At 51.3% G+C, this 26,413-nt stretch overlaps 1 protein-coding gene across 4 annotated transcripts in view; it reads left to right on the top strand.

The window, feature by feature from the left end:
* The window catches only part of LOC108002168 (protein O-mannosyl-transferase TMTC2), a 124,149-nt gene that overhangs the window by 45,355 nt on the left and 52,381 nt on the right, over nt 1-26,413 (top strand). For all 4 annotated transcript variants that reach the window (XM_062074237.1, XM_062074236.1, XM_062074234.1 and 1 more), the window contains exons 2-5: nt 11,989-12,229; nt 12,937-13,233; nt 15,564-16,458; nt 20,118-20,232. In XM_062074237.1, coding sequence (XP_061930221.1) covers nt 11,989-12,229; nt 12,937-13,233; nt 15,564-16,458; nt 20,118-20,232 — 1,548 coding nt within the window. The remainder of the gene's footprint in view (nt 1-11,988; nt 12,230-12,936; nt 13,234-15,563; nt 16,459-20,117; nt 20,233-26,413) is intronic.

Genomic DNA, 26,413 nt, shown 5'->3' with positions numbered 1-26,413 from the left:
GTCGCGATACCCGTTTCGCGAACCTCGAATAAGAGACAAGAATCCTTCCCGGATTATCCTTTTTCTTCCTCTTTTTCTTTCCTTCCGACGTTCGCGGGAGGGAAAAATTTAATTTCTGGGGAGAGGGCGAGAAGGGGCCGGTAAATAGCCGGCTCGGTTTGCCGAAACCGAGAGGGAGGGAAATAAAGGGAGCCGCGGGAAAACGGGGCAGAAGTTAACCGAGTTCCGTTTTATTTCAAATCCCGCCCCGCTCCTCGTTCCACGGCTCGATCCACGGCTAATCCTTGCCGCCATAATTTTATTTGCTCGAGGCCGAGAGGATCCGCTCGTGGAGTCGTTGCTAAGTCTAGTTTAACCCTCCACTGGGTCGAGAATATAGGAGACAAGGAGGCAGGCAACGACCCCGACGTCGAATCCATCTCGAGGGCCAATATCGTAAAGAGAGGAGGCGACCCGTCCGCCTCCACTTGCACCGAGATTTTTCGCCGAGGCGGCCTTCACGGGTTTTAGGCCTCGTTCGCAACCTCCGCCCGCCTTTCCCCCGCGTGAATCTTATCTACGTGCCGCAGGCACATGCCCACCCTCCACCTCCTCCACCTTATTTCCCCAAGAGCGACGATCGACCTCGTTTTAGCCCGGCATCTCGCGTCTATCGGCTTCCACGTTTCATTTCGTCAAGTCGATCCGCTCGAGTCTGTGCTTTTCGCGCCACCCCTTCCGGAACACCGCGAATAACGCTGGAATATCGGCGAGGCGATCCTCCTTCTCGATTATTCTTCTCCAACGAATGGATTCGTCCCGACTCCGTCTGCTCCTCCACGTTTCTCGCCCTCGAGAATTGCCGAGTAATTCGATCGAGAAATACGAGGATGTTAGACGGAAACAATATGCAGGAGGAGGGGAAAAGGGGCGCCTCGAAAAGTCTTTTTCCCTCCTTTCATAACTCTTCTTTTCTTCGCTTCGCACATCCAACACCTTCCAGCTATTCGCTCCTTCACGCTCCCTGATCCTCGGTTTGCTCCAGCTTTCCACTCGACAATGGAACATGGAATCGAGGCTCGATCAACAATGCCTTACCTAGAGCCTTCACCCTGCGGATATATATATATATATATACATATACACACGTTATATTCCAATGGTTTTCTATGGAGACGGTAGGCGCTTCTATAGAAAAGGCGTTAGCATCGTTCTTGATTCCTACCGGATGCCTCTTCCTAGTCATCTCGCGCCAATCCAAAAAAAAAAGGAAAAAAAGGAAAGAAAAAAAGAGAGGGAGGAAGAAATGGAGAGCTTTGAGCAATCATATGCGACTCTGCCGCAGGATCTCGTTGGCAATTTAAGGCCCGCCGCAAGAGAAATAGGATTCGCCCGCTCTCTCCGTTTCTCCCTCTATCTCTCTCCGTCTATCTTCAGTCGTCCTCTCAACGAGATTGCCCAAAGCTTCGTCTCTCGTCTCCTGCCGGTGAGCGACCGCGTTTCCCCACGCTCTTTCATTTGTCACAGCGTGGCGGATCGTTTCGCGTGTCTCTCGATTTTCCACCCCTCTCTGCTTCATTGTCTTACCCTCCTGTCTCGGTACTCCAAGGCGGGAATCGATTCCGTGTAGAGAGGCGGCGCGCGCGGTCAATCGAAAGGAAATTTCTAGTTTCAGCCTTTGTCCTTTCTCTCTGCGCCTCCCCCCCTTCCATCCAACGTTTCCTCGGCTGCACGAGGGGAGAAGCACCAACCCCTCGTGGCGCCAGGGTGATTGGGAATATGGCGTTCGATATTTAGACAGGTTGGGTGAGGGATTTTGGACAGCTGCTGCGCGGCTTCGTCCCGCCGGGGTAGGTGTCTACCAGGAGCAGCCTTCGATAATTCGAAACCCTTGGATAAATCACCGTTATTAACGCAACCGTGTAACGCGATATCTTGGAACCTCTTAGCGACGTTAATCGAATCCACCTCCTTCCTAACCCCTGGAAACATCCGTGGTACCGACCGAGGCGACGTCGCGAAGATGAACCAGCGGTGATGGAAGGCGTAGGAGGAGGGAGATCCGACTCGTCGAACACGCTCCCCTTGTTCCGTCGAGTTTGACGGGGGAAGAGGGAGGGATCTGAAGAGCGGCGTTCTCAACGTCACGCGGCAACGCTTCGACTCTGTCGAAGCTCGAATACCGGATCGGTACGCATGTTCCACGTACGCTTGATTCAATGGACGTGTGCGCGTGTGCGCGGTGAAATAAAGCGTCCGCTTCCTCTCCGAGAGTCGATCGAAGCGAGTTTCGCCGATTCGCGTTACCGTCAATTAGATCGCGATTCCTCTCCACGTCGCGTCTATCCGGCTGGAATTTTCCACTCCATCGATGGACCCCTCGCTTTCGATATACGCGCGAATCGCTCCCATTTGTTGTGTATTCGCGGTTATTTCGCGAAGCGTGGCGGATTGGACGACTAGCGGCTACGAAGAAGCCTTTTCTGCGGGCGAAAAGGGGAGAAAAGACTCGGCTCGGGTATTTTTCATCGAGACCGAACCGATAAACCAAGTCGATGGATCGAATATCACGTTTTTCAAGCTTTCGAAATGCTTGCCATTCGGAACGAGCTTTTACGGAACCGGTGTTCGATGGATCGTTGTTGATCGAAATCTATTTGACGTAGCCGGGGGATCTCGAATATGGGCGCTAATAAAGGGCAGTGTAGGTGGGGGGAGGGGAGAGGGAGGGGTTTTTTACCGGGCAGAATTATCGCGAATTAGCGACGTATCGTTCGATTCGACGGGGTGGAACGGAGCGTTCGTTTAACGAGAGTTTGGAAAACGCGTAGGTTGTTACGCGTGCTTGCACGCACGGGGGATCGTTATAAATCGTTGAGTATCTCGCCCGCTCGTGGTCAGGAATTTTTTCGATAGAAATATTCGTTTGATTTAAAAAGTAAACAACAACCGTTTCGCAATTGTTGTGTTGCGAATTAATTCGAACGGCCTCCTTTGTGTGTGCCGTTCTCTTTTGTCCATTCATCCTCTCGAACGAGAGAGCGAACGCGCTCTCCTCGTTACGCGCAGTAATTTTTGCCCATCGATTACTCGCCCACCGAGTATATATAGAGAGAGCTTGGGTTTCCGATTAACTGTCGCAATAAAGCTGACCACCGAGGATTCTTCCAAAGAGGATGGTCGTCCTCCTTGATCGGCGCAGCGGAAGGATCGCATCAAAGCTCGGTCGAAAATTCGAAGCCACGGATAACAAGGAGTGGTGGTGGAGAGGAGAAGACGAAGAATACCGGCCAATTTATTTCCTTTACCTACGTCGATGAACCTCCTCCCTCTTCCAGTACCTTACGAAACGTTCTCGATGAACTTGCACCCTCTGCCCCGATAAAAAACCCCGTTCAAATCGATATCCACGGGATCTCCGTGATTCTCGCGAGGAAGGTGTGAGGGTGAGTATAGAGGGAAGAAGGAAGGATACGACGAGGTGTTGTACGAGGCGCATCGTCGCGGGGTGAAAGCCGGACGGGCGTAGTTATTCAAACTATTCCGAGTAGGAAGGAATTTCCTGCTGCAGCCTGTTACTATCCCTCTGCCCCTTGGACGGGGCTGGAGAGGGTGGCGTGCACGCGTCTATACCCTCGCTTCGTCCCATAGTTTCCCGTTGTAACCGCGATCGAACGTCTCTCGCCACTCCTGCGGCGTTCCTCGCGCCAACCTAACCCTTCCCTCCCCCTCCTTGGAGAAGCATTGTGGCCCGTACAATTTGTCTTCGCGTCGATGAATGGAATTACGGTGGCCTCGAATCGGGCAGCCAGCACCGCGATTAAACGGCGGATTGACAACCTCTCTCTCTCTCTCTCTCTTTCCTTCATCCCTTGACCGCAACTTTATTCGCAGCGGAGACAAGGGCGCGTTTCCGAAATAGGAAGGGGGGCAATGTCTGTTCTCGTTGGGAAGAAGGGGCGTTGTAAAGGTATATTGGTCGTTAGGAGGCGGGATATCGGTCCCTAATGAAAAATTATAAGGCCGCCGCTGCGCCGTTTACACCGGCCTTGATCGTTCCATTGCTTTTTACGACCGTCCCATTGCATTTCTCGTTCCCGCGTTACGCGAACGCTCGATCGCCATTAGCGTTTACGAAATTCCAATTCACGAACCTGCTCTGCTTCCTAATTTTTCCCTCCTTCCTCCTCTAATATCTGTCTCTCCCTGGGAGGATCGCGCGTGGAAACGGCTTCATCCTCGCCAAACACGGTTAAGAGAGCAGCACACGGAATTCTAAACAACTCGAACATCAACTTGCGGTTTAATCCTTGGATCCGACTCGATTATCCTCCTCCCGCGATCAATCCATCATTCTTTCGTCCCTTCCTCCTTTCGCCGAGTCTCCGCGATATCCGAGTTACACAACAACCTCGATATCGACCCGTTACCCCGCTAGTATCTTCCCACCACGCGAGAACAGAGAGGGTATCGAACGTTTACCTTGAGAATTCGCGCCACGAAACTCGAGAACGTCGCGAAATTATTTCCACGCGGAGGGAAATAAGGGAAATGGATACCGATCGTTGGTTCGCCGCGGGCGAAAAATCCTTGCTCTCCGAGCTTCTTCCCCGCATTGCACAGCCAAAGTACGTAGTCGTCGTGGATATCGGGGGGCGGGAGCGACAGTCGTAAAAGATTCTCTCGATCGCGAGCGAAAATCCTCGGCCGTGATCGGAATAACCGAGAGCAGCGGGCTCTTTCTTGGGGGAGGGGCGCGCGTAAATGGGACCCGCGGGGCCGTGGAAAAACTTTCCAACGTGGCGGCGATCGGGCGCGACTCTTTTCCGCCCCGATGCCATCAATTTTATTATCCACCACCCGCCCCCTCTTCCTTCCCTCGCAAGCCGGCATTTCGCCTTTTCCGATCGACCAATTAAATTAAAATCGAGCATCCTTTAAAATCCCGCAACGGTGGATAATTCCGTGGACGTGTTTCGCGCGTATCTTGGGAGGACGTATCTTGGAATGAAAGTTGCTCGCTTGGATTTCGAATCGGGCGAATTTTCATTATTTACGCCCCGATTCTTGAAACGCTCGCAAATGGCCAGTTTAAATCCCGATTAAAATTTTAATCGAGCGCCGTGTCCCCATTCAACGGATATTTTCAGTTAAAATCGACGCGCTGATATTTCCCGGACAACCCTTTGTCCCCCTTTCGCATCTCGGCCGATCTCTCCTCTTATTCGGCCCTTGGTAATTGGATCACCGGTGTTATTCTCACCGGTTTCGTTTTGACCTCGCCGCGGATTCGTATGCAGATTGGCTTGCTCCAACGACAAGTTTCACGCGGATTATAAATTAATTGGCACCGTCTGTCGGGATTGAAGACAATTTTACCTCGAAGGATGAGGGGACAAGAGTCGATAGCGGATAAAATTCGCATCGATCCTTCGAAGCGGAGTGTTCGAAACGTGTTACGAAACGTGTTTCCTTGAACCGCCTCGTTCCGACGATCTCGCTCGATACAGGCACCGCGGAAGAAGGAGAGATTCCACGGAACTCGTGTTATTAGGGACGATTGATATGCGGCAATCGCGGGAGCGAGAATAGCAGTCACGTTATCCGGGTTAAACGTCCATCGTTCGCCGAGGGATTTTATTATTTTCTAGAAGGCCACCCCGTGGAGCGAGGAGGGCGGAGGAAGGAGGAGGATGTAATAACGCAAAGAGCATCCGCGAAGAAGTGGTCTTCAGGTGCTTCAAACTCCTCCTCCTTCTCCCTCTCCTTTCCTTTGAGCATTGATTTTCCTTGAACCTTGACGGGTTGATCCTTATTGCGACTCGAGCCCGTGAAATGGCGTACGACCACGCGTCGAATCGCTCCAACGACGCACTTTCTCCTCAACTTCCTCGATTCTTCTCTGTCTCGCGCATACATACACGTTACATTATCTCCTTATGGAGTCGATAATAGAGCGGCGAGAAGCGTGAATGGAACGGAGCCGAGGGGCGAAAGGAAGGGACGCGGCAACACCGCCACGGGCGCAAATGGACGCTCGTTCGCGAGGAATACGCCGAGAGAGAGAGAGAGAGAGGAAATGGAGGAAAATAGAAATGACCAGTCCTCTCGTTGTCGTCTTCTTGGATGGCAAACTGCCAGGGGGTGGGCGGATAAGAGAGGGGGAGCAGCGTATGGATAGGCGAAAACCTATGGGACAGGAGGGTGAAACTCGACGGGAGCGGGAAACGAGTGAAACGACACTGGCTACGGGCCATTCCCGATGCAAAATAAAGCATTACGCAGGGAAAAAACGACGACGGCCCGCGAGAGGGAGAAAGGGAGAGAGAATTTCCCTTTTACACCCCGTGTTCCGTGGGGATAATCGTGGCTTTGCCGTGTTAAACAGGAACACGCGAACCCACGATATTGAAACGCTCTCGATATCGTGAATTTGATATTTCCCGATAAGCCCGTTCCATTCGTTCGCGTTACCCGGGGATATTTCCGACACTCCTACGCCGTTTCTCTCGCCGGGTTTGTCTCCGTGAAGGGGCGAATTCAAGCGAGCGAGAAAGAAAAAAAAATTCCCTTAGTTTCGCAACTTTCTTCGATAGTTGATCATTCTCCCGGAACCGTTCGAGTTTCTCTTATTTAGAATGAAATAGCGTAGCAGATTTGGGAGCAGCCATCGCTCTATCGAGTCTGGTTGGTGGAATCGGTTATCATTCTCCGAGTATTTCCGGGTTTAAACCGAGGAAAGAGCGAGGATCTCCGTTGGAGGAGGATGAGAGAAGGGAGGGAGGGTTCGGTATGCGGAACGAGAGAGAGAGAGGGGGGCTCGATGACTTTGGAGGGAAGTGCGGTGCGCAGCTTATTCGGGAATGGAATAAGTCTAGATCGAAGCCGAGATTGAGCCGAGGGTGATCGATGAATGGAGGGCGGGTTGGCTTTTCGGGATCGACCGTTAGGAGATTGACCCCTGTCAGGGGTTTCTATTACGACGTTCTCGGATTCCACGGGTATAAAAGGTATATAGGCGCATCGTCTATCTATATAACGGCACCGTCCTTCCTTCTGATCCGCCCTCCTCTCCGCCCCGGGCTCGCTCTTTTATATCGGGCGAACCAAATGCCTGCTCGATTTTCACGCCTCTGTCGCGGAAAGTATTTGGATTTGAGTAACACGCGCCGCGAAACACTCGTACTCTTCTCGTTTTTCTCTTCCGTGTCTGTTCGGTGTCGACAAGCGAAACGATCGATCCAGTTGTTTCCTCTATCGTCGTTGAATTTTTTCCAAAATTTGGAGGAAAGGAAAAACGAAAGAACGAAGAAGAAGAAGGAAGTTGGTTGCGAGTTACATATCCGATAAAACTGCAGGGAAAAGTATATAAGCTCGCCGTTCGTCTCCGCGATGTTATTTCGAGAATCCGAATAATTGTATCGTCGGCGTTGCGAGCGATGGTGTATTTCTATCTCGAGACCTCTCCTTAATCCTTTTACCCGATTAAATTATTATCAATCCTTTTCTTCTCTCGTTTCGCTGAAGATGGATCAAATATGGATGAATCACGTTGAACGAATAACGGAGAAATTCCGTTCGTGAACGATGGAAGGAATCGATTCGTTCGCGAGATTCGCGATTCGAATATTTAATTGAAAAAAAAGAAAAAGAAAAAAGGAAGGAACGAGGGGAGCGGAAAAAATTCACCGACGTTTGTTCCCCCACACCCGTTGCCCCTTGACTTATACACTCGACTTAGCAACCGAAACTTGGTTCGGGCTAATAAATCCCGAATTCTGAAATTGGAACTTTATTTCCACGGCGAATAAAACAGTAGCGACGGCGGATGATTTACTCGGTGGCTCGGGCCGGATGCAGTTTTACCGAGCTCTCTGAATATTCTCGATGCGCGCAACGCTCCGGCCGAGGTGGAAGGGGGGGAGGGTTGGGATATATTTCCCTTTATCAACTTGGCGGTCCCGCTCTCCTCGAGATTGAATAACTTCCGTTATTTCATGCTACATGGAAAGTCTGCGGATCTTATCGCGTTCGATGATGCATATCGAATAGTTCTCGAACAAAAGGGGGAGGGGGGAAGAGATGGAAGTTGGCGACGACTCGTCCGCGTCTAATTAGGGGAGAAGAAGAAGGAGGAGGTGGAGGATCGTAAAACTCGTCGTCTATCAAATATTATCGCGCGCACGTGAGTCAGGGATTGCGCCCGCCTTATTGTTTCTCCATTCTTCCCCGACCCGAACAGTAGTTTTACGACGGCAACCAAGCCTCCAACTTTCCCAACCTTATATTATGTACCTCCTGATTACCTTCGCGCCTCACCCATTTCGCCCTATATACGTATATATACGTATATATACATATATATACATGTAGCGCGCTTAAAGATGTTCCAGGCGCTGGTAAAATATTCAATAAGCGAGATTACTCCTATCGTGTAACGATTTTACACGATATTCCCGAACCTCCTCGAGCAACGCGCGTTCGCACCTTCCGTTATTCACCGTTCTCGATAATTCGCGTTTCATCGTGCACGATACGTCGATGAGGGAGTATCGATCGTTTCGAACTTGATTCGCTCTTGCAATTAACGATAATATCGTCGAAGGGAGAGGGATTCGAAATTAAGAAACGGATTCAGGGAAGCGAAATAAATCGGTGCGTCGAGGTAATAAGGGACAGGAGGCGAGTCGATTCTCGATAGTTGGGCCGCGTTGGCCTTAGAAAATCTCTTCTTTCGGGGTTCATCGCGATTCTCGGCGGCGCGTGAGAAAGCGGTCGCATTTGCCTTCCTCCGGAAGGCACATCCCTTCTAGGATTCCAACCATCGTGGCGCGATCCATCCGTAACGCCGAGCCATCTTTCCTCGCCGTGCCTCGCCCCGATCGATCCATACTCGAGTCTAGATTCGACACCATCCGTTCCACGTAAATCCTAATCCTAAAAGAGGATGTTCGAAACGAGATACCAGCTTCGCCAACCTTCCTTCCTTTCTTTCTTCCCTTCCTTCTTTCTTCCTTCCTTCCCACCTTTCTTCGACGAAAGAAGGCCGAACGAGGAAGGGGAGGGGAAAAAGTTTAAGCGATCGCGTCTCTCTTTACGACTTAACTTACGACCGCCACTTTCTTCCCCCCCTCTCTCTCTCTCTCTTCCGTCACACCTAGCAGGCGAGTGACTTAAGCCTCACTTTGGAAATTGCACGAGGGGGATGGCGCCATGTGCCACCGGCCGAGCCTTCCTAAAACCCTTCCCGGGGATGGAATGAGTTTTCCGGGCGATTTACCCAGGTATTTATTTGCTCCACCCTCTCTTCGCGGTTCCTCTTTTATCCTTCTTTCGGACATCTTCGCTCCCCCCAAACCGTGACCCAACCCTTCCCTTCCTTCCTCGAGGCCCGCCGTTGATTCGTCCTCCCGGAGAGATGGAAAGAAGGGTGGCGACGCGGAGGAACGCGGTGCAAATTGCCGGCCTCGTCCCTATCATCCCTATCTTCTACCAACGCCGGCTTCTGGTGGGAGGGGGGAATGGAGGAAAATAGCGAATTTCTATCCCCCATCCGCGGGGAAGTCACGTAGCCGTGGCCCGTCAAATAGAAACAGAAATCGATCGTCGCACACGGGCGACGATTTACGTCGGCCGTATCCGAATTTGATCGGAGGAGGAGAGGGGGAAGGCCTCGGGGGAAAATTTCACGTGCAACACGGACGGCCGCGGTTGTTATCGAGTTTCGTCGCTTCGAAATATTATTTCGCCGTAAGGACGATAAAAGAAAGAAAGAAAGGAAGAAAAACGAAGCGTCGAATTGAACGCGCAGTCCCCTTTCGACCTTCCTTTCGTCGAATCCACCACCCATCCTATACGTACTCGAATCGTGTGTCCGCCAAATTACGCTTCGATTTTCAAGTAAAGAGAAGAAGGAGACGGAAAAAAGTAGCAAAATACAGCGGATCGTGGAAAATGCGAGGGGGAGCGCGGTTAGCAATCGATAGAGAACTCTCCCTCCCTCCCCTTTTTCTATATCGCGCGGTTTACCCTCCACCGCGAAGATTAATCATCGGTCGATTTTAATATCGGGTGTCTATATCGCGGGGGAGGGGTAGGCGGCGTAATTTATTAAAATTCGTTCGGGGGACGGCGTTAACGGCGGCCGAGCCGAGCGATAATTCTAATCCGAGCGGGCGGCGGCCGCCGCTAAACGGTTTCCGATTGGGCGAAGAAGTAAGGGGGAGGCAAAATTGAATCGGCGTCCCGCGGCTTGCTGTAAGTCGAGCAGCCGGGCTTAAAGGGGTTGGACCCGGGTATTATGGCCTGGAACTCGGGAGGGGGAGGGAGCAGCGGTGCTGCACACGTACACACACCCTCTCCGCCGCGTGCAGTCACGTCCCGAGTTGCTCCGTTAGACTCGGGGACCGAGTTTCATTAACGTCACGTGTACTGTCAGAAATAGTCCCCGGGGAATACCGCGAACGTGTACACACGAACGGGCAACTCGGCTCGAGAGAGGGAGAAAGAGGGAGAGTGTCCCCGTTTCGCGACAGTTCTGACAGATGCTTAATATCACCGATGCCTTCGACTAATACCTCGGATTACTCCACGTTAGAGAGCTCCCAAGTTGATCCCCGGATCTCCTTTTACCCTTTAATTGCTCGTTTCCCGGCTCCTCTGGTTATTGGCATCTCGTTTCTTCTCCCTTCCCTCCCTCTTTTTCTTCCATCCATCTTTTCCCTCGATACGCAATCAACGGAATTTCCGATATATATATATATATACACGTAATAATGGTCGGGGAGAAATTTTATTGACAGTGGTGGCGTGCGCGAATTTCGATTGCCGACTGTTTATTTTCGCCAGTTGAGAAAGAGAGAGAGAGAGAGAGAAAAAACGGAAAAACATTTTCATTAAACATTCATATTTCCGAACGAACGACGACCGCTAATGTTTCGCGAATCGATCGACATTAACGAGGCCAATAACGTAACGGAATAGAGACGAGGTAACACGGTTCCGCTATCGGTGGCGCGCTGGTTGTTTCTTTTGGAATTTCGCGTGAGCGCGTACGTAACGTCGGCTGACAGGATCCGGAAATTGAAATAAACAGGGACGAGGGAAGTTTACACGGCATCCCCGGTTCGCTCGCGTCGAGCCGTTTCCCAGCCGAGAGAGCGCGACCCTTCCCCGTCGCTTCCAATTGTCCCGAATTCTAATGAATTTTCCCCAATCGTAAATCTCGGCCCCTCCGAAACGAAACATCTCGCCTCTCGCCAGAAATCCTACCGTCCTTTTATCCCTTCCTCTAATTATCGCCAGGGATTAATTAATCGAAATCGTCAATGAAAATTCGGGGCTTCGCTCGTTTCTACAATTAGGAAACTCGAGATGATGTAAAACGGCTATTAAGCAGGCAATTAGCGCACGCGGCGTTCGACGTAGGAACGAACTCGCGCAAAGAGGTTGAATCTTCTTAAACCAATCTCCTCCTCCTCCTCCTTCTCTTTGCAAAGGAGCTTGGCTCGACGCGAGGAAAAACTATTCGAACGAGGGTGCCACGTCAAATCCTTCTTTTGCGTCTGAATACTATAAGACCGACGTTGTCCGTCATGGATGGCCGAAGGAGAGGCGGTAGCTCACGTAGAAAATGCGACACGATCCTTCGTTGACAGGGGGAGGGAGGGGGATTTGTCGAAGGACCCCCTGGAATTCGAAATTATTGGCTCGGTGTTCATCGAGCCTTGCTCCCATTTCCTCGTCGACGAAGATGGCTCAGGTGCCTCGCCTGCGGTATCAGAGACGAGCCGAAACACCTCGATGCTCGTGAATATCGATTGGCCTGGTCGATTAAAATACCACGACCCGCGGTGATGCTCCTTCTCCCCCTCCGCCTCCTTCTAAGACCGAACATAAAACCGATCGATGTACATACATATATATATAAATATATAAATCCGTTTTGAAATGTCGAACGATTCATTTATTACAAAATTATTGGAGGAAACGAATGGTTTGGTGTTGCAGAAGAGCGATCCTGACGAATCCAGACCTCCTGTCCAGCACACCGTGGTCAAAGCTGTTGGAGAACGATTTCTGGGGCACACCGTTGAGCGATCGAGGCTCGCACGGGAGCTACAGGCCGCTCTGCGTGGCCACGTTTCGTCTGAATCATCTGTTGGGAGGGCTCGAGCCTTGGGGCTATCATTTGGTGAACGTCGCGTTGCACGCCGCCTGCACCGTTCTCGTGGTCAGAGTGGCCAGAAAGGTAAAGAGCCGACGGGTTAATAACGGATTCCGTTATTCGAACGGATGGGTCCCGGATTGAAATTTATCGAGTCGTTGGCGCAAAAAAAAAAAAAAAAAAAGGCGGGGGATCCGGTTCGGTTCATCTGATTTTCGATTAACTCCGGACACATTGCTCGGTTTGATTTCGCGTCCGGCCACCAGAGAAAACGAAATAATAGTTGACACCTGTAGAGCGCGCGCGTCACACACGTGATATCTTGATAGCATCGCGAGTTATGACGTAATAAAATTTTACCGCTACATTTAATCCCGAAATGTTATGTTAATAATCGCGCGTCACTCAATAACATCCTGCTATCGTAATAAATGGATTATCGAGACTCGAAATCGTTGTTTCGCTTCTCCGCCCCGCCCGCTTGCTTTCAACTTTTTCGCGAACCGCCCGCTCGGCTGAATGCGCGAAATATCGAAAATCGTTTGATCCGTCTTCTTGCTCGGCGAGCGAAATCGAGAGACGGCAACCATCACCGGTTTAGAGATTAGAAATCCGTTGCTCGGATCCCATTTATCGGATTAAAGGAAATCGTCGAGTAAGTTTCTCAGCAAGAGGAGGAGGCGAAATTCGTTGTTTTCGATCGAGCAAAGGCCGGTGCTTTCTCTCTCTCTTTCTCTCTCTTCGCTTTCGAATTGTCGGTCGATTCACCGAGGATTTGTCGCGTTTTCCAGGTACTGGCGGGAAGGAACAGCCTGGGCCACGCGATCACCGGCTTCCTGTTCGCGGCGCATCCGATCCACAGCGAGGCGGTGGCCGGCGTGGTCGGTCGCGCCGACCTCCTCGCCTGCCTCTTCACCCTGTTGGCGTTCCTCGCGTACAGCGCCCACTGCGAGCGCGCCAGGTCGCCGTTTCCCTTGATCCTGGCCCTCGTCTCCTCGACCCTGGCCACCCTCGCCAAGGAAACGGGGATATCCTCGCTGGCTCTTTGTCTTCTCTGGGAATTGTGCCGCGGCGAGTCGAGTCGAAAGGTAAGGACGCTGTAAATTGTCCGTCGATAAATATCTGCTCGGATCCCTTCCATTTAAACTTAAGTTTCGTCGATCGGGCAAAGGTACAATTTTATCGAATCGGTGCGTATTCTCCCGTCTCTCTTAAATTAACGTTTCGAGAGGGAGTCATTCCTCCGCCTCGGCCATTACGAATATTAACTACTGAAAATGGACCGGTCTACCGCTGAAAACGACGTAATCAAATTACCGTCGACGGGCGAAAGTAGGCGAGCCGAGGGATTAATTCCGTCCCTCCTTAACGATAACGCCGACTTGCGATTACGTTACTCGCGTGTAATTAGCCGTGCTGGTCCACGACAGAGAGGGGTCTCGAATCTGCCGTCTTATCGTGGCGACACGCGAAGGAAACGTCGTGTAACGCAGCGCGCGGTGGAAACGTGTGTTCTGGCGCGGACAGCGGCCTTGATGCACGGCGTTCCAGCCACCTTCCACTTCCTCCGCCCCGTGAGCCTCGCAGGCGTTCTTCTCGCTTTTCTCCCCTCCGACACCCACCGGATGCGCTGGATGCATCGGACGCCTGGCCGTGATGCATGTCGCCGAACCAAGACGTTGGAGGGGTGCCAACCTTTCGAGCGTGTAACTTCCGCTTTCCTTCTTCCATCCTCGTATCGTATCTTTCTTCTTGCTTCCCTACCCCCCGAATCGGGCCGAGATCGTGGTCGAGAGATCTCCGCAGGTTCTCTTCCCTCCTCGAGGGACGCAGAATTGTTTCGAGTTGTTAATTCGGAACGTTACGACGCTCGTCCTTCCTTCGTCGAACCAGCCTTTATTCGCCACTGCCCAACTTTCTCGTCTCGAGAATTCTCGCGGGTTTATCGCGAGCAGGGAAAATCGGTGCGAGTTGCGTTACCGTGGCGGATTATTCCTTCCAATTGCGCGCCGCGCCAACTTGGTCAAACTTTCATCCTGCGAGAGCTATCAGCCTCCTGCTCGATTGGCCCTCGCCGAATTCGCCCTCGTTCGAGGAAACACCTCAGCTTTCCAGCCCGTTCTCCTCAAAAGCGATCGACCGCGATAAGGAACCGCAGACTCTCCCGTGTCGTCGATGCGAATTCCTCCCTCTCGTTCCACCTTGGCCCAAATTCACCGTGGTCTTCGCCGATCTTTCCCGCGTTGCGCGGCTTAAAAGCACCGTCGGGCGGATCTGTCGCGAGCGATGGGATCGCGGCCAACAAAAGCCCGGACTGGCAATTCCGGGTCTCGCAATTATCGCCACTTCTTCCCGCGGCCTCGCAATTTACCATTAAAATGTCGCTTTCGCATTACCTCGCGCCACGGCTCGCTTTAAAAGCTTTCGACGTTACTTTTCATTTGCCCGGAACCGCCACCGCCTCTCCAAAGCGTTGCGTCGATTAAGCGTGCCTCGCACGCTTCCCCCTCATTTTCTTATAACCCACCGTAATTATATTCCAGGTTAAACTATTTTCCATTTCCTTTAATTTCCCTCCTTTCCATTTTTATTCCCTCCGCGCTCGCCCCGAAAACTTTCGTCGTCAACGTTTCGCTCGTCGAAATTCCTACGATATATTACTTGTTTTCGACGCTCGATCGTCGTTCGTTCGCGTTCCAAGCGCGAAAGAAGCGCATCCGGGTAGCGCGAGCGTCGCTCTTCTATGTTTATGCAGGCCGAGGGGGATCTCTCGTTCCCGGATGGAAAAATAACGGGACTCGAATTTTATGCTGGCCTGGGAACAATTATGTATTTCTTTCTCTCTCTCTTTCCTTTTCGAAGGCTAGGCGCGTCAATTTTTGCGGATATCGTAGTCGGAGCGTAGCGAGATAGTTGGAATCCGAAGCGCTTTCTAAAAAAGGAAGGGGTTTTAAATTAGTGCTTTCGACGCGAAACGCTCCGGATCGCGGCTCTTTTCACGTATACGAGTTTCGTTTCGTGGTTCGAAATTAGTCGGAGTTAGCGGCAGGACATCCCGGTTTAAACGAGAGAGAGCAGGAATTGCTGTTCGCCCAATTATTATTAAGATCCCTCCTTTGACCGATGCACGAATGTATCCACGGCTTTAATTAATCTTCTAATTAATTCCGCGTCTTTCGATCACACGAAAGAAGAATATAAAAAAGGAACGTGTACGCGAACGAATCGACGTCAATTAGGATCCTAATTAATTGCTCGATCGAAAATGGAACCGCGGTAACGATTCGCGGCTTGTCGAGCCATTAATTAGGGAAACGATGAATTTTCCATTTATCCCGCCCCCTCTAATCGCTCCCCTCTACAACCCTCAACTCCCTGCCCGCGTACAAATATGTGTACACGTCTCTCTCTTTTCCAGGCGAATTGCGGCCCGGTGACTCGGACGCGCAGCATCGGCATCCTTTCCGGGAGCCTGGCCCTGCTCGTCCTCGGCAGGCTGAGGATCGCGGGGACGAGGCCAGAGTTCGCCAGCGCGGACAACCCGACCGCGAGGCATCCCTCGCGCTTCACTCGCGGCCTCACGTTCCTCTACTTGCCCGCGGCGAGCGCGAGGATGCTGCTCTGCCCCAGCACGCTCAGCTTCGACTGGTCCATGGACGCCGTGCCCCGCGTCACCACCCTCCTCGACGCGAGAAACCTCGAGTCGGCCTTCCTCTACGCCTCCTTGATCGCCGCCTCGATCTGGACCGTGAAAATCCTCCGGCGGCCGCCCCGCCGCCTCGAGTTCGCCTCGACCCTCGCCCAGTATCCCCGCTCCGTCTCCTCGAGGTGCCCCGTGTGCGCGGGCAGGCGGGCGGGCGGCTGCCACACGGACGGGTGCCGGGCGGCCAACAACAACAACAACGGCCCGATCGGCACCGACTGCCACTGCGCCAAGAGATTGCCCAGCGGCGCTGCGTCGAGCTGGGGCCGCCGCGGGGGGCGGGCCGCGGCCGGCGGCGTCGCGGCCTCCCTCGGCTTCCTCGTGCTCCCCTTCCTCCCGGCCAGCAATCTCTTCTTCTACGTGGGCTTCGTGATAGCGGAGAGGATCCTCTACCTGCCGAGCGTGGGCGCGTGCCTGATCGTCGCCTCGGCCATCTCGGGCTGCTACCACGTGGCGCGGAGGCACGGGTCGAGGAGGAAGGGCAGGGCGGTCCTCGTCGCGACCGCCCTGCTCGTTTGCCTCATGTCGGCCAAGACCCTGTTGAGGAACGCCGACTGGTTCGACGAGGAGAGTCTGTACAGATCCGCGTTGCACGTCAACCCGCCGAAAGGTGAGCAACTCGGTTCGATCTTCTTGTTCGTGGGCGAGCGGGAGAGGGGGAAGGTAATAAAGATCGGTCGGTGGCGCGTGCAGGACGAATTAAAAAGATAACGGGTGTAATAAAGAGTCGCGTGCTAATGATAAACGAACAGAGGGAGGGCGACCGATGATCGAAACCAGATACGTCCGCGGGGGCGAAATATATGGGCCGGCGTAAAAATGAAATTCCGCGTATCGCTGCCGAGTTATACGGCGCCAACCGGCTATCCCCTTCTCATCTCCTATAAAATTCTTGGCCAACCTGGATATGTACGCGACATGCGATGATAGCGACTCCTACCTCCTCCCCGCACCTATCTTCCTTCCATCCCTTATCCGTTTCTGTTTTCACCTTTTCAAACGCGTTTAACACGCGTACTCTTTATCGAGAGGGTAAGTTTATAATAGCGGTGGTGTGTATACTCTTATCGCGAGAATCTCGTGTATCCGATAATGCGAATATATATTTATATTTATATCACTTTATATATATATATCTCACGAGTATTTCCATCTTCGCTTTTATAGGAATAAAATATCGCGTTTATTTTTCCCCCGTGCGAAAGAATGCATTTTTATTATTGCGGATTTATTCGGTAACGCTAATATTTTACGCGTCAAATTTCAATTTACATCTCATTCTCGCCGGATTTCGACTCGTTCCTAAATTGATAAATTGCGTCTCGTCAAAGACTTGTATCCGTAACATCATCGATGATAATCATTAACGTTAATTCTAAAATTATATTTTTGCCCCAATTCGAAAAATGAATTTTTATTCGATTCGATCGGCAGCTTATTATATGACGCGTTATGACGAATATGCTCCTCCGCTCGATCGATTCGCCATCCACACTTTGACGTATAATCCAGGATATTCGTATTCCCCCTCCTCTTCCGCGCTCGAGTTCGATGAATCGGTGATACGGTTCCTCCACCGACTTCCCCCTCGACCCTTTATCCTTCCCTTTATCCGTCTCTGTCCGATTTTTTGCCGCTTTTTACCCAGGTTTATCTCGTCCCAAGCCCCCTAATTACCCGTAGATGGGCCAACCCGAACACGATTATTAACGCAGTCGCCTCTGCGGTTTGCACCCGCAGCTCCCTCGTGCACGGCCAATTCCCTCTTCTTCGAAACGATGCTCCACGCTCGCTTCTTTTCGATGTTCGCGCGAAGGAACACCGCGATTCGACGCCGAAAACTCCATCATCCCTCTCTCTCTCTCTCTCCGACAAGCGTTTTAATTCCGATCGCGTGCGTTCCCTAGCGGCCATTCGCTAAATTTGCGTAACGAGAAACGGAGGAGGGAGAGACGGGGGCTCGAGATTATCGGTCACGAAAGAACGTGGCTTCGCCCAAGTTTAAACGAGCCCTCCAACGAATCCGACTAGCTCCACGGTCCATTCCCCTGCTTCGCGACTCTTCGCTTTTTGCTTCCCGCTCTTTCAAGTTGAAAAGTAGAGCCAAGTTGGACGTGAAACGTGGTTAGAAAGGTCTTCTTCGTCCGTTATTCCGTTCGTATCGATTCGAGAGAACGGTCGGTTATTTTTCTTTTTTTTTTTCTTTTCCTCGCACGAGAACTCGAGGTTCCTTCGAGGAGAGTGATTAAGCGTGTCCCGAGGCGGTTTCGAGCGAAAGAATCGAGGGCTCGATTTTGCGAGGATGGAGGAGGGTAGCGATAGCGTTAGCGAGCGTAAAATCGAGGCGAGGCGGCACGGAACACGCGCCGCGCCGCTCGATAGAATCGCGCGACGATGAAATATGCTTCGTGGCGATTTATCGCGTTTATTTATCGCCGTTGATTTCGAAATCACTGCCCGCTCGCAAGCTCGTGGATTATCGGCCGAGTTAGACGGGAATCCTCTATTTTTCCTTCTCGAAGGGAGGGGAGGAGGGAAGAAAATGAGAGCAAAGAAGGAGGCTTTCTTTTTTTCCACAGGCTTTTGGAGGAAGCGAAAGGAAGAAGGAAATTTGTCGGTTTCGGAACGAATCGTAAGATCTTGCACGAGTTTATCGCGCCAACGATTTTTCTTCCTTCGTTTTTATCTCTCCTTCTTTTGGCTTCGGATTTAACCATGGGAAAAATTTAACGAGAGGATAAATATTCTCGACAACGGGGCGAGTTCACGTACGCGAAGAATAAGCGGAGTAAGGAGAAGGACAAGTGGATGTGTGTAAAATTTGCAGGGCGGTGATGCGTAACAACGGATAATCATTTCTCGATTTCGTGCTCTCTTCCCGTATCTCGCATTCTCCCGTGTCCGCAAAGAGGCGAGCGCGCGCGTTTCTTTTGTCCGCCCCGTGACGTTCCATCTATCATCCGCTTCATTTACATCGCGCAGTCACTGCACGCTGCTCTCTAATTCGAGCGAGCGCGCGCGCCCCATTTCCCGATTCGCCACGCCACGATTGAAAAGAGCCGGCTAACTAGATCGAATCATCTCGATCGTGGGAAAAATGTGGAACGCTTTTCCCTATTTTTTTCTTTCTTTTCTTCCCTTTCTTTTTTATTTCTCTCTCTCTCTCTCTCTTTCTCTCTTTTTTCCAACCTCTGAGAGAAATCTTGAAAACGCGGCCTCGGTTTGTCGCTCGATATTTCTCTGGAAGAAGAAAGAAAAAAAAAAGCTGCCAATTAAAATCGCTCCCCGAGTTAAATTTGCGCGGACAAAAAACTCGTGATCGAGTTATATCCGCGTTAAAAAAATGTACGGCGAAGCGTTTAACGCGCTAATGAAAAACAATTTGAAGCGTTAAATTACAATTTTTAAATAATCCCCGTCGAAAAAGGGGGTGAAAGATCTCGTTACCGCGTTACTGCGTTAATTCGTTGTAACGCTTCCTTCTTCTTCTTCTTTAGGAAATCTCGTTTCCTCGCATTTTATAATTATCTGCGGTAGAATTTCCTATTCCTCCTTTCCCTTCCCCCAAAAAAATTTCCACCCTGCGCTCGAGACTGAACAAATTTCGAGCGATCGCTTCTCGATCACGGTTCAAACGGCTCGAAACGATTTTCCTTCGAGTCGGAAGGAAACGGAGCACGAAGGAAGGTCGAGGCAATTTTACGAGCGCGGATTCATTTATTACTCTTTGCTCGAGTAGCCATCGGTGCGTGGATCGTGAACGAGAGAGGGAGGGAGGGTCTGGAAAATGTTTTATCGCCGATATTGTTGGCCCAAGATAAAAAGCGGGAGAAGGAGGGGAGGGAGGGAGGGAAGAGTAGCAGCCGTGCTCGCTCCTCCACGATATTCCCGCTCTCCGGATCCCTGCCTGCCCCTCTTTTCGAGGCATCGCGTGTGCGCCCTGCTTTATTGCTCGTAAATAGAAAGAAACGGAGGGAAAAAGGACAAAGGGGGATGAGGCGAGGTCTCGACCCGTGGCTGCATCCCTGCGCCTTATTGCTTCTCGAGAGGAGCGGTGGCGCTAGCCGCGTTTAAAAATCTATCGCGAGAGGAGATGTATCGTTCTTCCGTGTGTACGTACGTTTCCGTTCGAGAATAAGTTGTACGTCATAGGAGAATACGATGGAACGCGTAACGTCCGAACGAAAGCAATAAAGAGAGGAACCACCAAACTACATTTTTCCTTCTCCGATTCTCTCTTCTAACGAGTATCCATTGTGATTGTTGCAGCTTATGGTAATTTGGGCAGCGTGCTGAGCGCCCAGGGACGCGTGGCGGAGGCGGAGGAGGCGTTCGTCCAGGCGCTTCGCTATCGACCGAACATGGCGGACGTACACTACAATCTGTAAGTACAGCCACGTGCTGCAGTCCGAATAATCCAATAATTTGCCATTTGCCTTCTCTCTCTCTCATCGATAATACCGATCTGACGACGCGATACACAAGCCGGATCAGCGGACGAGTAGTTCATCTAAAAATCCTCTCCCCCTTCGCTTTGATCCTCGCTCTGAAACGGCGAACAACGAGCCGGTTTATCCGGTTTCCCCTGTTTAATAATAAAATATATTTCGAAAGCGCATTTTCCAAAGCTTGGAGAAGGGAGAAGTTCGACAAAGAGAGTTTCATTATAGGAAAACTCTCGGTGGAAATCCAAAACTCTCCGTATATATTTCGTCATCCAAGATTTATGAGACGCCATACAATGGCGGAAACTTCTCCCCTCCCCTCATCTCTCTCTTTCTCCCTTGTCCCTCCAGTCGCTACGTGTCGCGAATCCCCGCCCCGCCCCGCCGATGTTCAAAATCCCAACATCCGAAATTCTGAAATCCCTCGCAGGCGCGAACCCTCGGGTTTCGAATTTCGCGACGGTCTCCTCGGCAACGGTAGCCCAAACTTCCGTTTCCTCCGCGTTGCTACGTGGCTGGTAGAAGCAGTGGACGCTGACCTCCTCCCTCTCTTCCCGAGTTCGGAGGAGAGGCCATCGTAATTTGCGTAATCCAAATGTTGCGGGCGAAGCGTGTTTTCCGCCGACTCGAGCGGCCGCCTTTTCGAAATGGCGGGGAAGGAAAGGCAAGCCGAGGAGGAATCCGAATCCGTTGGATGGACTCCGTTGGAAAGGTGTAGGTGTGAATCTCGCTAGGAATCGATTCCTGTTTACTACTATTGCGCGTAACTTGGCAGGAGGTCCAACGCTTTGCCTTATCGAGGGAGAGAGATCCTTCTCCCCCTCTTTCTCCTCCTCCTCCTCCTCCACCGAGTTTCGATCGGCGGTTTCGTCGTCGTGTTTCACTCGAGGGCAGCCTTGGAGGGAAGAGGAGGACGCGTGGAAGCTCGTCAAGTCGTGGCGAGTCGATAAGTGGCCGGTGGCCGTCCCTCTGCGATAAGCCCGCCGCTCTCCACGTAACATACGCTCGTCGGTGCAACGTGGTTATCCATTATCTCTGACCGTGAGAGCTCGATATTCGCCCTTCTTTTTCGGGGCAAGGATCGTTCCTACGTTCGAAGCGTAGTTTCAGAGTAATCGTTTCTCCAAGAGCGCTCTTTCATCGATCCTCGATCCAACAAGACCAGAGTTGTTCGACCCGTTATTTCGCGACAAAAGGAAAGATGTCCATCGACGGACGTCGGGAACGATCGATGGACGACGAGAACGAGAGAACCAAGCTGCGGTGTCGCCTCGACAGGATTTCACGCTTACCTGTGTCTTCCGCGATTTGTCCCCGCACCGACCGTCGATTTCCAGCGATGGATGTTGATTTATTAAAACTCGATCGTGGCCCATCCATCAACGGCGAATCGGAAATTGATCGAGCGTCCTTGCCTCGACGAAAAAAAAAAAAAAAGAAACTCGCTCTCGACAACGGATAATTTTTAAGCGGTTGCTCGATTGTCGGGAATCGAAACGTAATTGGCCGATGAAGGGGAGGGGAAAGTATGGAAAGTGGAGGGAGGAGGAAAGAAATATAGGCGCAGCACCGTGACACGTTAATTAAGCGTCGAACGAGAATTATTGGCCGTTTCACAGGCGGGCCGGGTTGGCGGATACGCCAATGGCGGTAATTACTCGACGGTAAATAGAATCAGTTGATTCGGCGGCGAAATTGACACCGAGTTCAAAGGAGGGTCGTGCGCCGCTTAATTGTCGTCGCGACGCCGGAGGTGCGACGCCGTGGTTACACGGTTGACGTTAAAGCAAGCATCTGTGCCGTTGCGGCGCATCGACGCGCGAAACTCCCTCGACGGAGAGAGAGACAGGTGCGCACCGTATCGCACGCGTACACCGAGTGACATCCACGCGGTATCAAGCTGCACGAGGGGGCGTTGGAAGACGGGCGGGGGCGGCTGAGTGCGGCTCCGAGCGCAATTGAGGGTTTTCATAACGACGCCGGTGGCGCGAAATCGCGAGCCGTCGGCGAAAACGCTAACGAAATCAAACAAGCCGCGATCCGAGAGGATTAATTTGCCCGTTGTCTCGATGAAATTGACGCGAGAGAGAGCTGCGCCAAGGCGAAGCTAATTCGTCAAACGGTGAAACAATTCGCTTCGAGCGGCAGCCTCTCGTCCCGCGAACATCCCTCGTTCAACGCGTGTAAATATTTACGATATCTTGTTCCGAGGTTGGAGTTAAGAGTGTCGTTTGTCGAGATTCGAGAAAAAAAGGAAAAGAAAAAAGAAAAGGAAGAGAGGCAGTGTAAGAGATCCATCTTATCCGTTCGATCTTCTCGATCGTCTCGAGTGTAATAAACGCGGCGATAGGAAAACATCGATCGTAAAAAAACTGTGCTCGATCGTGCTGTTAAGCGTCGGGCGGGGTGCGTGGGGCAAGTTTTTCTTGTTTTCGGGGAAGGGGAGGAATTAATGGCAGTTTCCGGGGAAAGTCAATATCGAGGATGTCGTTTGTCGGGCGGGAGAAGAGTCGTGGCGAGACTGGGAATTGAAAATGGAAGGTTGCAAGAGACGACGAGAGACGAGGAACGTGGTTAACGAGGATAATGACGAGAGGACGCGTGCGATCTTTCTTCTCTTGGAATTTCGCAGGGACCGACGTAGGGACCAGCTGTTTTTGCGCGTCGAAACGTGGCGATAAATTTCGCCTGAAACTAAAAAGAGAAAGAGAAAGACATTAAACAGAAATTAAACGCTACATCGAATCTGTACTTCGTCGAACGATGGATACAACGATTCGAAATGAATTGGATTACGCGCGATTGATTTTGCCGAACGCAGTCGAATAAACAAGATCTCGCCGCTCTCTCGGTTTCTAACGCGATGGAGGTGGTTGGTTATCGAGCTAGTTTTTGGGGGAGGGGTGGAACGCGAATCTACCATCCGCACACCATCTATTTTCCTCCCGGTTTGGTTAATTTGCATAGGGGCCAATCGCGCCGCCCCCGATATATCCATGCTTGTAAAATGAAACGCAAGCAGTGTCGGACGTTTGATCGATCAGCCCCATTCAAAAATTGACATCCCGATGTTCCTATTACGAATGACACATCGGTGTACGCCGCTTTTTACACACATATATGTATATATATATACACACACACACACACACACCAGGTAGAACGAGGAGAACAATCGCGCAGCAACGGCAAGATTCCAACACCGGTTTAAAATTCAAACAGCGCCTTCATCCCGGAATATAAAGCACGTTCCCAGAGATTCCAGCGGAATATAACGTTTCTTGAATATGAAAACGACTCGACTCCTGACGTTTCTCGCAGGATTCCTCCCTCCCTCTTTTTTTCTCCGTAACAAACACGATCAAAGGGAGGAGGCGTGACGGGATGCTCGATATTTAATCGTGGAAACGATTCATCGAGGAGGCAATGCCATCTCTCGGGCGGAAGGGATGATCCTCCCTCTCGCAGGAGTCGAGTCCCTAGAATTGGCAAGGCGAGGGCTGCGAATTGAATGGGAAATTGATGGGCTTCTGCCTGTCGGCCGTATACGCCGCGTATATCCGCCATAGAACCCCCAACTAGATTCCGTTCTGTCCTCCTCTCCTATATACCACCCTCTACCTCGAAGCGTCGCTCCACCCCACCCTCTCTGCACACCCTCTCCGTAGTCCTCTCTGCATACGGAACGCCGCCAAGGTGTACGTATGCATGTATGCGCCGCGTGCGTACAGATGCACCGGCTAGCCGAAGTAAACCGTGGTCGGCCGTTTGTCGACGTTGGTGTTTACCCATGCTGACCGCTTGAATATGTATCGTCCCGCCGGCGCTTTGATTGTACGCCTTCGCAATTTGCATACGGAAGCGTCCACCCTCAAGACGCAACAGCCGCCTGCGTCCACTGCTTCCGCCTTCCGTCTGTTTTGCTCCGCGCGCCTCTCCTATATTGGACGGACGTGTACCAGGTGTGCGTGTATACACCTGTTGGTATACAATGGAGCAGAATGGACGGAGCCGAGGAGGTAGGTTTAACTAAAATCCGACTCCGGTTGGAAAATCTGTGGCAGCAGAGGGAGGAGGAATAGGAGGAACGTGCAAATCTAGACTTATCCGTCTCCCAGGAACAAAGGTATCGTCGCCCCTTCGCAGGCTAGACTCCTCTCCTATCCTATGAACTTTATCCGAGGCGAACACGGGCGAACGTGGAGGATCCGGAAACGCTCCAACTTAAAGCACCACCGGTGTCGGTGGTTAGTACGTAAAGGTGTTATCTCGGGTTTACGTCGACTGTTATCAGATACCACGTCGCCGGGAAACCTAGTTATATCCGAGCGTTGAGCGCGATTCCACGAACAACCATGCCTCCCATATTCCACGCGATCCCCTTACTTTGAATCTTCTTCGAAATCTCCGTTTCGTGTATATATATATGTATAGAGAGAGAGAGCGTTAGTTTATTGAATTCAGCTCGTTTCTCGTTATTCTTAAAGAACCCACTCTTTCCACGCTGCGTAATAATAATAATTGCAATTTACGTTTGGTTTCGGTTCCGAAAGCGTACTTATCCGCGGATCGAGGCGTTGAAAAATCATGGATTAATAGATCCGTGGCGTCAAAGTCGGGCAAAAGTTGGCAGAACGGTGGCAATTATCGTGCACGAGTTGCACTTTGCGGCCCACTTTACAGGACAATGCTCAATTAGTTCAATGCGCGTTGGACCGTGGAATTAAGTGGCGAGAGAGAGGGAAAAAATTCAGTGAATTCGTATTTCGGTTATAAATTTCTTTCCTCTCCCTTTCTCCTCTCCCCGCGGAGCCAGCCCCGTGGCGCGAAACACGTTGCTCGAAAACGAGTTGCGTGCACGGTGGAGATACGTAACGGATACGTAACGTCTGCCTCCATTCGATCCAATCGTTTCTTTAATGCCATGATAAACGTGTACGGTTGAATGTACGGTTCGAATGAAACTTTGTTCTCCACTTGTTGCGCCCAACATCGCTCCGTGTTACTCCACAACCATATTGCACAACCCAAGTCTTGGAAACTTGGTTCGCGAGCGTGCACGTCCCGGGATTGGCAACAATCTTTTCGGATCTTTCGAAATTTCGAGAAAATCGATATTTCCCTTTTTCGAAATCGTCGAACTTGTTCGAAAAATATGACACAATTTCTCGATTTTATGTACTAATAATTATACTCGAAATTGATCGGGCGAATAAGTTGGCCGAATTAATTTCGAGACACGCGCGAAACAATTGGTTCCATTTATCGGTAATCACGGTTTTCAACTCTATTTCCCTAATAGGCCGATGCGCGTGCACACGCGCGTTGTATTTCCGTTAATTTTTAATACGTTCAATGGTTATAGCCGAAACGTGACTCGAACTGTAACAGTCCGCAACTGCGTTTGACGGGTACGGTTATCTTTCAATTTGTATGAATGGCCCCGATTAAAGCGAGCCAACCGACGGTTTACCTCAATGGGAATAATTGGTGCCGATCGAGTGAAATATTTGCGTATCGATAGGCGGGTAACGGGTATTGCTTTCAAAGAGATTTTACCCGTAATTCGCCATAATGCAGTTCTGTGATTCGCTTACGCGTCAACGTCACCAACGAGGATCGGGGTGGACAAGAGGGGATATTAATTCCATAGGAGGAGGATTATAAATATCTCTCTTCGAATAGCTCCTTCGGAAAAAGACACTGATCTCTACCTCGTTCGATTCAATATTTTATCGCAAGGGTACAATTCCGTAGAAGAAGAACAAGAAGGGAACGTTACGAAACGTTAATAGCGATTGTCCCGATTCTCCTCGTCGTGGCGCGTATTCAGTTCGAGTTATCGTTTATCGAGAAGCTTGCGCTAATTTGGAAGTCGGGAGAAGACGGATTGGAACGGGGAGCACGATGGACAATCGCGAAAGACGGAAACTTTCCACCCCCTCCCCTTTCTTGGCATAGTTTGACGCGTTTCCCTCGGGCAGAGGAGGAGGAGGAGGAGGAGGAGGAGGTTTAGAATGGGACACGACAGGAGGTTTGGGGGCGGCGGAAATGCTCGTACTCGACGGAGCCAACTTTGAACGTTGGTGTTCGTTCGTGCAGCTGGATGCAGCTCGAGGA

The sequence above is a fragment of the Apis cerana genome, linkage group LG4 (genome assembly GCF_029169275.1).
Source record: "Apis cerana isolate GH-2021 linkage group LG4, AcerK_1.0, whole genome shotgun sequence".
In the NCBI taxonomy this organism is placed as follows: Eukaryota; Metazoa; Arthropoda; class Insecta; order Hymenoptera; family Apidae; genus Apis; species Apis cerana.
Note: the sequence above shows the minus strand (reverse complement) of the source record. Positions and strands in the feature narration are given on the sequence as shown.